Source organism: Heloderma suspectum, chromosome 9, assembly GCF_057233095.1.
Source record: "Heloderma suspectum isolate Gila_16-S chromosome 9, 16-S_ref, whole genome shotgun sequence".
NCBI lineage: Eukaryota > Metazoa > Chordata > Lepidosauria > Squamata > Helodermatidae > Heloderma > Heloderma suspectum.
The window spans coordinates 44,445,182-44,459,384 of record NC_139466.1 but is presented as its reverse complement, the minus strand read 5'-3'; the positions used below and the strand labels follow the sequence as shown (position 1 = coordinate 44,459,384).

The 14,203-nt window shown below is 47.7% G+C and overlaps 1 protein-coding gene across 3 annotated transcripts in view; it reads right to left on the bottom strand.

Moving 5' to 3' along the window:
* STARD8 (StAR related lipid transfer domain containing 8) overlaps positions 1-14,203 on the bottom strand; it is a 127,404-nt gene that overhangs the window by 34,949 nt on the left and 78,252 nt on the right. For all 3 annotated transcript variants that reach the window (XM_084814275.1, XM_084814277.1, XM_084814276.1), the window contains exon 2: positions 4,333-4,404. In XM_084814275.1, coding sequence (XP_084670401.1) covers positions 4,333-4,404 — 72 coding nt within the window. The remainder of the gene's footprint in view (positions 1-4,332; positions 4,405-14,203) is intronic.

Sequence of the window (14,203 nt, the reverse complement as noted above, 5' to 3'; positions counted from 1 at the left end):
GTGGTTACAAGTTTAAATGTAATCCAATAAAAGGGTTGGATAAATTCAGTGGAGACAGGCTTAGCAGCTAAGGCCAAACTACCAGGACAGTTGCATGGATGCCATTTCCAGAGGGGTAGCAGCCACGTGAGTCTTTAGCAGCAAACACAACACAGTCTTGTGGCATCTTAAAGACTAACACATTTATTTATTTTTTATGGGTTACTTATTATTTAAGGATATTCTAAAAACTTTAGATAGCAGCTGCGAATGCTCAGAACTGCAGAAAGTTTAAAAAAAATCCCTCCTCCCAAAACACGTGGGGCTAATAGCAGTGGGCTGGGAGGGGGGGTTTCATCAGCACTGTAGCACAGGAGGAAAGGATTAACAAACCTCCCTGTGGGCTGCAGTCCCAATCCCGATTTTCACACACACACAGAAGCCATGTGGCTGCTAGTTACAGTTTTAAAAAGATACACAGGATGCACGATAGTGTTTAACGTTACCCGCAATTTAGCCGTGACTTGTGGCATCCCCACGGCCAGCCACCTTGAAAGCATGGGAGAAGCAGGGCAGTGGAGAGTGCATCATGGCCGTGATCTTCCCCTGCCTGCTGAATCTCCCTGAGATTCACACCTGCTGATCTCCCACAGTTCAGGGTCCGCGCTCTGCCCGAGTGAGTCCTCAGGTTGGATGCAACCACCTCTGCTTCACACATTTCTTACATGGAAATCACTTTTTTGTGTGCGAAACAGTGAGAACCCTACATATAGATTGTCAGTTGTGATCATCATCCAAGAGCTGATGGGGCTGCTTCACACTGCCAGCATTTCTTACATAAAAAGCAAAGCCTGCCTTCCTGCAGTGTGGACTTGCACTGAAATAATGCACGTGTGTGACTGACCTGGATAAGGGTCATATGCTATTTATATGCAGAAAGTGAGCAAAAAAGCCTTTGCAGGATTCCAGGTGGCTGCATTGTGGGACACCTCACCCTTAGGGCAGCTCAGAGATCCTGGGACCTGGTGACCCCAGGGGTGTGCTGGAGAAGGGCGCTTATGTCTACTTCCCTACCTTGCACGAAGCATAATTGTGACATAGAGATGTCCACGTACGGATGCTCGTGCGAGTGGCCCTGACTCCCATAACTTTCCAGCTTGAAAGCAGGGTGGAGGGACTGTGGGGGTCAGGCATCCATGCAGAGGGATATTTACAACTGTGCCTTGTGCTCAGATTCTGAGGGAAGGGGTGGGTGAGTGAAGCTTAAGGAAGCCCACAAGCCTGACTCTTGCCTCACTGAGCCCCTCCGCTGGTCCTCAAATGCCACAACTCCCAACTCCTGCTTAACTGCACTGAAATAGGAGAACAAAGGGCTGAAGCAGATGGGATATGGTTAGTCACATGTGAACAACTAATATGAAAGGGTGCTGCTGCTTTTATTTTAAAGAACAGCCACTGCGGGGAGAAAGCAGGATCATCAGGACTGCGGCATGCAGGGAGGGTCTTAACGCTTTCACCGCTGCTGTGATCCCAACAAAAATCCCTCCCCCCGCACCAGCCCCAGGAAGGAAGCACCCAAAGGTGCCTGTGGTAGCTTGGCCTGCAGAGCTTGCTTCCGCAGCCCTGTCCCTTCTCCCCGCAGCTCTGTGCAGGAAGCCCCTGCTCTTCTCTCCAGTCACTGAGAGGAGAGAGCAGCAATTTAAAGGCATTTAAACTTAAAATACCCTGCTGGTTATTTAAACTTTAAATACCTTTAATTTTTAGACCTGAGCTGGACTTAGCATGCCTGACAGCTGTTGCACTGGGGCTTCCTCCCGCACTGACCTGAGGCTTGTACACTTGATGGGAAAATGCCCAAGTTGTATGAATGGCATCCGCCTGACCCACTTTGCTTTGCCCCCCCCCCCTGTCCTCGGCGCCTTCAGCCCTGCCCATTGCTGGAATGCCCCCCCCCCCGCCCCCGCATCGGCCCTTCCCAAATTGGAATTCAGCCCTCAGGCCGAAAAGAGGCTGCCATTGCTTGCCTACGTTCGCATCTGTGATGCTTTCTGGTGCTTGTTATCAGTGGTGCAGCTGGGTCACTTTAGACCCTGGACTTCACGTCCTTAGGGGGCCTCTGTTACACAGCCATTTCTCTTCCCCCCTCCATCAGCCGTTCCATGCTTTAAATCTGCTTCCACATCCGTCATATGTTAGAACGACAAGAATGACAACACTGATTTTAAAAATGTGTGGTTCTGCATTATGAATTCACTCAAACCATAGCACCATCGTGACTACAGGAATGAAACGGCGCTTGGTTCTGCTGCCCTGATTTCCTCGTCACTTGCCACTCTCTTGGGGGAGGGTCATTGGGGGGGGGGGCTGGAGCTTTGCCCAGAGGACAAGGAGGTGTCTCCACCCAGGATTTGCTCCGATAGGGATAGATGACGTCATGGCCATCCAGCAGTCGCCCCGGAGCTTAAAACTGGATTGCATGAGACTGCTTAAAGTCCAATTCTTTTCCTCAAGCTGGGTTCTCCCCAGTATAGTTGCTGTGTGCCCCAAACCCCGCATTGACCTCGGGGATGCTGGCCCTGCCCAGGGGTGCGCCTTTCACCCTGTCCCCAGTCAAGGGGTGTTTCTTGTGTGTTTCCCGTCCCTGCACAAACCAATAAATGTCTACTTGGAAGTAACTCCCATTGTGCTCAATGAGGCTTGCCCTCTGAATGTCCACATCAGTACTTACAGAGATCCCCCTCAACTGAAATGGTACAGTTGAAAGCACATTCCCTAAAGGCTCTAAAGCAGGATCTCAAGGCTCCAATTCTCCTTCTTTTGGTATATCGCCTTAGGCAATAACTACTTCACAGCTTTGTTATAGAGATCCTGCACAGCATCGGTTTGGTTAGAAAGGGGGCTGGTTTCCCATGCCTGTGTGTGTGTCCCGCCCAACCTTCCAAGCACATGCATATGTGTGTCTACTCAGAAGTAACTCCCACTGCGCTCAATGAGGCTTGCTCCTGAAATGCAGGTGCATCTGGACCTTCAGGGGAAAGGGGGGAGGGGGGGGAGCCTCTCTTTTTGGTTGAGCAGCCCCTGCCAGTCAGACAACGTTCACTCCAACCCCCATCCCCACCGGGAAGTATGTTCTGTGAGGCAATTTTTACTGGTGTGGAGCACTCTCTCGTGGAGCCCTGCATGGACCAAAGCACAGCAAAGCTGATTCCTTTTAAAAAATCCGGTACTCCTGCATTCACTTCTCCTTCTGTTGATGTGGAGACATGGTCCTATTCCTAGCTGCCTCCAGGTTGCCTTTGCTCCTGCTCTTCTTGTGAGAGATGGGGTCCAGAAAGGGTGATGCCCTTCAATGCTACACTCACCCAACAGAGAAGGGCAATGAACAGAAATGGCACAGATGTTGCACAGTGGATTGTTCCTTTCACTAATCCTTGCCCTGCTTTGACTACCACATTCTCCGCACCAGTCTGTTGCCACACTGTGTCAGAATAACACAGTGTTATTTACAAGGGTCTCCTCTTGCTCTGGGCTGGAACGCCTCCTCCTGACATCCTCTTAATTCAAGGGAGGCATTTTCAGGAGTTTGTTCACAGCTTTCCTGTCCCCATTCTGGACCATCATGAAGCAAAGAGGCCAGCTAGGCTGCTGCATTTCTCCTGCCACAGGGTCTTTCCTGCCTGGAGAAACAATCCAGCCCTCCTCTGCGTGGCTCCTGATGGCCATCTGAGTTGGCCTCCTCGGCTCCCCCCGTGGTGACTCTCTCTGCTGGAGTTCAAGAAGGTGCCCGCCTTTGGAGACAGGGTTCTTTGGCATCCTGACATGGGCCCAGACAGCTGGGAAGTTTCCAAGAAGTTAGTGAAGATGTTCCACGGGGATGGAAAGTCCCCTCACCCAGGGTACATCGACCCTGGAAGAGACTCTGACTGACAGGAGGGAGCAGCTGACCCAGCTAAAGGCATGGGGTTGAGGGGCCAGGCAGGCCACCTGCTCAGGAGAGCCCCCGCCTGCAGAAAGATCCAGAGTAAACAAAGCAATGCGGAGCTGGGGACTAGCCAGGCACGTCGTCACAAAGATCAAGTCAGGGGGGTGGGGTGGGGCTGAACAGAGGTAGGCAGGCCAAATCTGCTCCCCCCATACCTTCTAAAACAACAGTGAAGGGGGACATCAGAAAGGGTCCCCCCATAATTTTACCTTACAAGGGGCACTTGGAAGGCACGGTCCGTCCCGTCAAGGCTGAGCATGTGTGAACCAGTCCTGACAAACTCTAGAGTCACTCAGGGTGCAAAGGGTTGAGCCTTGCTTCCCGCTTGCTTCCCCAGCCATCCTGGACAAAGTGCCAGAGACCCTGCTTACCTTCATAGAGCTGTGCATACTGAGGAAAGCCTGCTGCACGCAACCAGTCACATGTTTTCTTGGCCTCGGCCTCTGCAACAAAGTGGAAGAGCAGAGATGAGGAGATGCAGAAGAACACGTGACCTGCAATCCTTGGATTTGCCAAAGTCCCCTGACATGAACCAACAGGAGGAGGACGCTTCCACTGCGGACTGGCCTGAGCCAACCCTCCTGCCACGATTCCTCTGGACTGCGAAGCTGGCCGTCCCCTTGTCCAACTTACTCCAGCATTTTCGGAATGAGGTTCAGGGCCAAACTACACCACACATTAAAGGCGTGACTGCATTTAACATGAAAGGATGTTTGTGTGTGGGGGGAATGTGTGTGTGGGGGGGAATCAGAACAGGGACAGCAGCGTGTGTCCCAATTCTAATCCCCCCTTCCAGGGATCAGTCCTCCCCACGCTTCCCTCCCAGGGGAAACAGTAGCTTCATGGGTGATTTCTGTTGGGACTACTGTGTGGGGAGGACTTAAGCCCTATTCCCTACACAACACAGATTAGACTCTGACTGCCCCCTCCCAATGGCTGTTACTCAAAAAGGAGAAAATTATTTGTATGTTAAATACAGTAATAGATTTAATGTATTGTTTGTTTTGACTTTCTGGATCCAAGTTTTAGGACTGCCCTCGCACCCCACCTGCCCTTCTCCATATTGCGGGGACTATCAAACGTTGACGTGGTGAGATTCACCCTGAAGGCTTGTCCAGACTATTTGCAAATGTTACGGAAGGAAAAGTCCACATCTTAGTTGGTGTTTTGTTTTTAAAAGTGGGAACAACACTTCACAGCCTGCGCTTAACTGAACACAAAGCTCCAGAAAGAACTCCTCACGTCACTCTTGGTTTAAAACACACACAGCACACACTTCAACGGCACTGCAAATGTGAACCACCATCACCCCGTGACCACATCCTCCATCCAGAACAAGCAGAAGCATGGCAAGTGGGCTGTGTTGTTCAAATACCAAGATCATTAGATCACTAGCAAAATGCCCACTGTTATGCTGCTGAACTTCATAAGACTCCCTGGCATTTTTGTGGGCTCTTGCAAAGAGACACATTGCAGCCCCTGTAGGATCCCTGCCAGGGAAGATTGGGCCATCCAGTGTCAGCAGTAAAATCCAGGGTATGCCTACGCTGCTTAACCTTTCCCCACAGGATTGAGCAGCAGCTATTCACATCTATGAGAAAATTAGAAGGGTTACACTGGGAGTGGGGGCAGGGGAGATGTTGGTGTCTGCTAATGCTTTGTGCCCATGGGGACCTGGAGACCACGGCCTTCAAGAACCAAACCCTGCTTCTGTCTGCATAGCCCGATCTGACATTATGTTGTACACACAGAGATATACATATATGTGCACATAAACACTTTAATGAGAGAATATAGATCATTATGTCTGCTTGGGCCTCTCGGATTCACGTGAGTATTAAAATTGTTAAGAGTACTGTCCCATAAGCTGGAGCCCTGAAGTTTGGCATGCACACACATAGTCCAAAGCTCCCCAATTACTAGAAACATCCGAAAACTAGACAGATTTAGCCCCCCCATAAAAAGTGTTTGATTTTCTTTAGTAGCTAGGCCCTGGGTCTATGAAGTGCTTGTTGCCAGAGTACACTAACCCTATTATGGAGCCTGAACCTCCCTGCCCCCTGCCACCCCACTTCGAAGAAGTTGTTTGTACAGACCACTGGTTGGAGAACCTCCATTTGCGCTACAGGTTTTCACTAAGCAGAAGACCGACATCAGCAAGAGTGCTTTCCAAAGAGAAAAGCAAAGAAATAAGCAAGGGACCCCAAAAAGACGTTTCCCATTTCTTTCAGAGCACAGCAGAGAGTCATGCTCACCCCTGAAGGCAGACAGATTGTGATGATAAAATAGCATTGCAGCAGAGTGGAGGCTGTACAGGTCTGAGCAATGCTCCGTGCCACGTCTTGGGATTCACAGGCGTACACACACTGGCTACAACGTCTTCTTGGGGAGACGGTTAAGTTGCTGACATCCAGATGCAGGCAAGATGGAGAGGGCAGAATCAAAGGATCTCCACACACACAGTAACAAGGAAAATGGGGTGTGTTCACTAGGCGGGCCTGGGATCCTGTTGAACTCTGCTTCACATCAGCATTGGGAATGTGAACTCAGTACAGGGCATTTCCTTCCTTCCCGCTGTTCCAAGAGCACTAGATGTGGGGCAGGGGCTGGGAGTGGGGGCAGGAAAAGAGGATGAAATCTGCCTTTCCCTCTGGCCTGTCGGAACAGGGTTTGTTTTTGTGTGAAGTTCTTCAGCTGCCCATGTCTGTGCACACAAAAACTAAAACATTTGGGGGCAGAGCAAGGCAGGGCAACAGAAAAATGCCTCTCTGGACCCCAGCACTAAAAAGTTGTCCAAGGAACTCTGTCCAAGCCAAGAGACTGCAAGAGCTTTCTTACCCCCCAAAGGATTTATGAAAGCGGTCAAGGAGTCTGGCCCTCCCCGCAACACACAGCAAACCCTTCAAGGGAAAACATTTCACTGCTTTTATTCCAGTACAATATAAATGTATCAGAATACAACAGAATGAATGTACTGGAATTCCAATACAACTTGCAATAACACAGTATTAGCCATTGGTCTTCCTTTATGTGCTGGATTTATACTAGTTTCACAATTCCAATTATAGGCAGTGGTTGTTATGATTTCCATTTCTTAGCTAGTTCTGTTCTTGCAAACAAATCATATATTCACATCCTTGCATTTTACACCTTCTTTTAAACAGCACCATATAATAACTGACTGGACTTTATGTTAACTTGTATTTGGTTGAACTGAAAAAAAAAATGATGCTGTGCTTTTGAATCTAAATATTTCCCAGTTTTGTTCTGAGAGAGCAGTAGTTGCCAGACTTCCTGAATCAAGACAGCCCCTTTACACACTGGCTTGCCTGCTGCCCCAGTCCCACCAGATAGTAGAACCACTGCAGATATGGAACATACCCTCAAGTCGGGCACAACTTCATTTCACTGCTCAAATGCCTGTGTGGAAAAACATTGCAAAGCACACCTCTCCCACTGAAATGCATCTCTGGGTTCATAAATAAAGTTTGTACATAACATACGACTCATGTTGTAATCAGAGAAACAAATCATTACATTTTTGGTTAAATTCCAGCTTGGGTTCAGCGGCAACTTAAATTGTTCCCTGTTTGGTTGTGATTCAGAACAATAAAGGTTTGGGAAACCTGTTTGGCACACCTCAATTGGTTTTGTTCCCATTCACGTGGGATATATTTTCTCATTTATTTATTTTATTATTCATCTAATACAGTTCTTGACCACCTTTCAATATCATGGTCTTCCCAAAGTAGCTTAGAATATAAAAACATTAGGGGTAAAAAGCCCCACATTTGGGTCACATCCTTATTAGAATCAAGCGAAGTGCCATTGAAGTGTGCAACAAAAGCTGACACAGGTTTGTGGCATTTTGGTTGGTCCTAATAACTGTGAATATAAAAGCAGTACAATGCAGTATCAAACAAATTATAAAGGTGTCTTAAATTTAAACCATTTAAAAATAAGTCGCTTAGAATTAAATAAATAAATAAACAAATAATTGCGTACATATGCAATTACCCATTATTCAAGAATGTGTGTCAAATATGGGAAGAGCCCTTGAAGGCTGGCTGCAACCCTGGCTGTACATTGTGACATGTTTGTACTCTAAGGGCACAATCCTATGCATGTTTAGACAGAAAAAAGTCCTACAACTCCCAGCATTCCCCAGCCAGCATGGCTGGCTGGGGAATGCTGGGAGTTGTAGGACGTTTTTTCTGTCTAAACGTGCATAGGATTGCACCCTAAAAGACATTCCTCCACTCCCAGAAAACACCCACATTTAAACAACTGAGATATAGATATAAATATAGATATGAACCCCACTATGCAGAACTAATTATACAAATTATTCAGGTATTTCCAGCCCCTTTATTATTGCCTTGGATCTGCAGAGCTGAAGGGAAGCACATTCAGGCCTCTGCCACCATCCAGGGGACCAAGAACCACTGAGAAGCTGCAGCACCCCTCCCTCATCACAGCAAGGAGGAGACCAGCCTGGCCCCATCCGTCGGCCAGAGAAGGAGCAGCTGAAGGGGGCTTGCTCCCCTCGTCCCCCCCCTGGCCAGAAAGAACACTCCGCTGCAATCTGCACATATGATGCAAAGATGCACTTAATAGCACATGTAGTCTGACCCTCCGTTTTTGGTACTAAACTAATCTCTGGCCTGGACCTGCGTGAGAGGCGCCCTGCTCCTTCATTCTAAGTGTCTGCCCTTTGCCCTGGCTGCCCCACCACAACTATTTTGCACCTGGTGGACCTCAGAGCTCTAGTTGTTGTTGTTGTTCAGTCGTTCAGTCGTGTCCAACTCTTCGTGACCCCGTGGACCAGAGCACGCCAGGCCTTCCTGACCTCCGCTCTCTCCCAGAGCGTGCTCAAGTCCATATTCATTGCATCGGTGATGCTATCTAGCCATCTCATCCTCTGCCGTACCTCCCCCCCGCAAACTCCCACTAGAGCTCACAAGCCTGAAGTCCACCTAGCCCTTTATTAAAGCATCAACACCCCCAGCCCCTGAATTCCACAGCAAGCTTACAAATTCCGCATTTAAAATACCCACACAGGCAATTAGTGTGCAAAAAAAAGAAACCACACGGTCACCTTGCCCGCATGTTACATCATGGAAAGTGGGGAGACAGGCAGTCAGGCAGATGTGAGCGAGTGTGTGGGCAGGCATTTGTGAGCTGGTTCACATGGCATCCTGCAAAGGGAGCGGCTGTTCTTTCCACTTGGCCTAAAGTAAATGGCCGAGCTGGGATGCAAGCTCCAGCCCAGGTTGCCAAGGCTTCTCTGTTTGGTATATATAACGTGTGTGCTAGAAAATGCTGATGGGTCATCCATGCCAGCCTGGGCACTGGCAGATCCCACTGCAGAGGCCTGGACTGGCCATTTATTAAACCATGTGATGGGAAAGGTTTATCCTTCCACGAGTACAAATGTGACTGAAGAGGAAATCTCCAGGGGCGAGGGAGGGTTTATTCAACGGCACCCCCCCCCCCCGGTGGATATGGGTGGCGCTCTCCATCTCCTGCCTGGAATTTATTTTGGCGCTAGAAGACTTTTTTTATATTTTCCCAGGCGTTTTAATATGTTCCTGCTTTGCATATGTTTTATCTGGTATATGTTTTATGTTGCTTTTATGTGTTTTGTTGACCTACAGTTTCTCTTTTTTATTTGTTATCTTGTTGTAAGCTGTCCTGAGATGGTGGCATATAAATACTTTACAACATAAAAATAAGTAACCTTTGGGAAACTGGAGAAGTTATGAAAACAGTGCTGGATGCAGCCACCCGAGCATTGGTGGGGCGAGGTGATTCAATCACGTAATGCCTATACTCCACCAGTTGCACTGGTTACCGCTGTGTTTCTAAGCCCAATTTAAAGTCCTGGTTTTGACCTTTAAAGCCTTAAATGGTTTGGGACCAAGTTACTTGAAGTTACTTGCCTTCACCCATATCAGCCTGCCCGCACTTAAAGGTCAGAAAGAGGGGCCCTTCTCATCTGCCCATCTGTGAGACCGGTTAGGTAGGTGGCCACTTGTGAGAGAGCCTTCTCTGCAGTGGCCCCACACCTTTGGAACAAGTTGTGATCGGAGGTCTGCCATGCTCCATCATGGCAGGCTTTTAAGAAGGCCTTGAAAATGTATTATTTTACGGTGGCCTTCTCTTGATATGATTGCTGTTGTTGCTCTTTTTGTTGGTTTTATTGTCTTTTATTTTTGTTTTATTGCTATTATATTGTGTTTTATGTCTTAATCACTTTTAATATTTTAATTGTTTTTATGTATGTTATTGCTGTGAGCTGCCTTGGGAGGGCTTCTGCCTTGAAAGGCAGCCAAGAATTTTTTTGAAATAAATAAAAATAAATAAATAGATTGAGATATCAAACTATTATTTTTTAAAGGGGAATTGGCTAGAGGCAATGTGAATAAAAGATATCACCGGGAATACCATCTGCTTTGTACCATAAGCAATACATTTAAATGATGAAGTTGCGTCAACAGAGCAAACAGTAACATATTAATAATAATTTAGCAGGTGCTAAAAGAAGTAAGAATCCTGAAGCACCCTTAACCAATGGCAACACTTAGATGTCACAGCAACGCATTTTTTTTTTTTAATCTGGGTTACTGTGAGCCAGCCAACATGCAAGGGCACACACAGCTTGATCACTTCTGCTTGGCTCCTCTGGAGAGACAAGCCAGACTGCCTGGTTCAGACACCATGCTAACCGAGCCAGGGCAGAGAGCTCCTGGCTTCTTTAGCTGTCCCTGTTGGCAGGGGAGCCGCACAGGAGTAACTGAGCCAGGGGCCCTTGCAGGCTGGCCAGCTCACAGCCGCCCAGAGGATTTCGAGAAACCAGGTTTACCATGTCGCACTGAACCAGGTCAGTGAGCAGCACAGTAAGTCTGGAGGGTTATAGTTAAGAATAAACTGACCCCTTAATGAAGTCTGCGGAGGCCAAACATTACGGATTCTTCAATCTTTGTGGACGACTGGGGAAAGTTTTTAGTGTTTTGGAACAAGATATATGAAGGGAGAAAACGGTTCTGTCAGTCAGTGTTATATACTGCAGGCTCTGGCCTCATCCACCAGCCAGAAAACCAAGGGCCACTGGGAAGCTGCACAATGTCCTGGCAAGGGAGAGACCAACCTAGCCCAGGGCAGGGGCAGTGGCAGGGAGCTTGCTTGGCATTTCTACGCCAAAAACAATAGCTGTCAGAACTTGGAAACCAAGAACTGGTACCCGAGTTCTGCTTTTTTCCTCCTCCCTCCCAATCCCTTTTCTTTTTGTGTCGTACCTTTTAGTCTGTAAGCCACAGGGCAGAGGCTGTCTTGTTATTAATCTATATAAGCTGCTCCAGGAGCCTTTTTTGGCTGAAGAGTGGAATGGAATAAAATAAATAAATAAATAAATAAATAAATATCAACAGGAAGGTTTCCTTGTTAACCTTTTATATATTGAACTGCATTTTCTGTTTTAATATTTTAAATAAGTGAAAATAAGAATGATGCCTGTCAATATCTTTGCCAAGGTGTGCCTTTGGGAAAACTTGGCAAAGCACACAGCTCTGTACAGACAGGACGCACAGATCCTCAACCCAGACGTCCCTGCCCGCGCTCAACAATCACAGAATCATAGAATACTGGGGTTGGAAGGGGCCTAGAAGACCATCGAGTCCAACCCCCTGTCAACGCAGGACTCCAAGTCAGAGCATCCCTGACAGGTGGCTGTCCAGCCTCCTCTTGAATGCCTCCAGTGTGGGAGAGCCCACCACCTCACTAGGGAATGGGTTCCATTGTCGTATTGCTCTAACAGTCAGGACATTTCTCCTGATGTTCAGCCAGAATCTGGCTTCCTGTCACTTGAGCCCATGATTCCATGTCTTACACTCTGGGATGATCAAGAAGAGATCTTGGCCTTCCTCTCTGGGACAACCTTTCAAGTACTTGAAGAGTGCTATCATATCTCCCCTCAGTCTTCTCTTCTCAAGGCTAAACATGCCCAGTTCTTTCAGTCTCTCTTCACAGGGCTTTGTTTCCAGTCCCCTGATCATCCTCATTGCCCTCCTCTGAATCCTCTCCAGCTTATCTGCATCCTTCTTAAAATGTGGTGCCCAGAATTGGACACAATACTCCAGATGAGGTCTAACCAGTGCTGAGTAGAGGGGAACTAGTACTTTTTGGAATTTGGAAGCTATGCTTCTATTAATGCAGCCCAAAAGAGCATTGGCCTTTTTTGCAGCCACATCACATTGTTGGCTCATATTCAGCTTATGATCGACAACAGTTCCAAGATCCTTCTCGCTTGTCGTGTTGTTGAGCCACGTATCCCCCATCTTGTAACTGTGCATTTGGTTTCTTTTTCCTAGGTGCAGAACTTGGCATTTATCCCTATTAAATGTCTTTCTGTTGTTTTCTGCCCAGCGCTCCAGTCTATCCAGATCACTTTGAATTTTGCTTCTGTCTTCCAGGGTATTAGCAATCCCACCCAATTTTGTGTCATCTGCAAATTTGATCAGCGTTCCCTGAACTTCCTCCTCCAAGTCATTAATAAAAATGTTGAAGAGCACCGGGCCCAGGACTGGGTTGGAGGACTGGGAGCAGCCCGTGGGCTTTGCAGCCCCATCCACCCGACCTCCCACAGGATCCTTCCCTCCCGCCTTTCTTGCTTTACTCTAACCAGAGTTTGCTGCAGCAATGTCCACGGCAGGCAAGCTATGATTAGTGCCAACCAGGACTTCCTCCACGCTGCACCAGAGAAGGGAATCCATGCTAAACAGGGGAGGGGGGGAGTGTGTAAACCAGGCATTCTCATTCACCAACCACAGTCAAGGGCTCTGATGTCTAGAATGGGCTAATGGCCTGAAGGTGGTATGAAAGAGCAACTGTAGCCACATGCCTGGCCCGTTACAACCTCCCACCAACAGCCTGCCAAGCCTGTTTGGCCATCCACGGGCATGAGAGTTAAGCTCTTTGATCCTGCCTCCAAGCAGCATCACAATCTGCATCATGCACATTCTTCTTCTGTTTTCCTTCTAAGGTTTCTAGTACTTGAAAATGTTGGGGGAAAAGCCTGCTGAAAGTTCAGACGCGGCAGGGTCTGCTGGGTCTGCTGGGTCAAGTTCCCACCAGTTGGAGGATGGAGTTGGTGCCTTCCCTCTTCTAGCAGAACCAGAATAAATGGTGCAGAATTGTAACAATGCAGAACGATGCAAGAAGGATCATGCAAAAAGAACTAAGTAACTTTTCCTCAGTAAGCAAATACTCGATTCGCATAATTTATACAGGTCACAAAAGTCAGCTTTGTTTGGTGTCAAATTTTGAAGGCATAAGGTGATTTCAACTTGGCTAGGGAAACAGGATGGAGCTGCCAGCGCAGCTTGCACATTTGTCCCCTGAGGCAAATAAACGTACATGAGATGAACCAGCCAGGCCCAGAGGACTTGGCCACATTACACAGGCTCTGTATGTACACATATGCATGTGTGTGAACGTTCATCTCCCTGGCCCAAACACCCTGTTTCAAGCAATAACTTTGTCAGCATCCATCTACATCTCCCCCATAATGTTTCAGCACAGAAGATGCATGAAATGACGTTATCGCTCTTAAGAGCTTTTTTCCAACTGCTATTCCACTTCACTGATTGCTGTTTGCAGGTGGGGGCAGGGAAAACCTGAGCACAGCGACACCCCTGCCACTCGTCTCTAACTAAATGTTACTGGAGAGACAGATGTGAAGCTGCTGCTCTCAACAACCATGGCTGGTTTCTTGTGATGTGGTGTTTAGGCCTCACTGACTACCTTGTGCCGTATCTCTGTCACTGACAGAGGTCTCAAGCAACCGAAGTCTTTTGGCCTGCTGGTTTAAGAATACAAAAAGCTTTTCCCCCAGTCACATGGGATCTGACCTTAAATTTTTAAGCTTAAAGCAAACAAACAAACAACCAGATAGCCTGTTTCAGAGGCTGACGATAAAATGAACAAGCCCTTCATTAGAGTGTTTCCCTTCTGAGAAGCTGTAAACCTGCGACACATAATTACAACAGTCTGCAATACCCTTTGCTGCTGTCTCTTTCTTTATATAGGGATTAACCTGAATAAGCAGAGGCCAATGGCTGCTCTAGACTGAGGAGACGTGCATGACCCCAGTGTAGATGGAAAGGGTGGGTTGCCCTGGATCCAAACAGCTTCTTACCTTTATGTGAGAATCAATTCCAGGCTCTATGACTGACCTGAAAATCA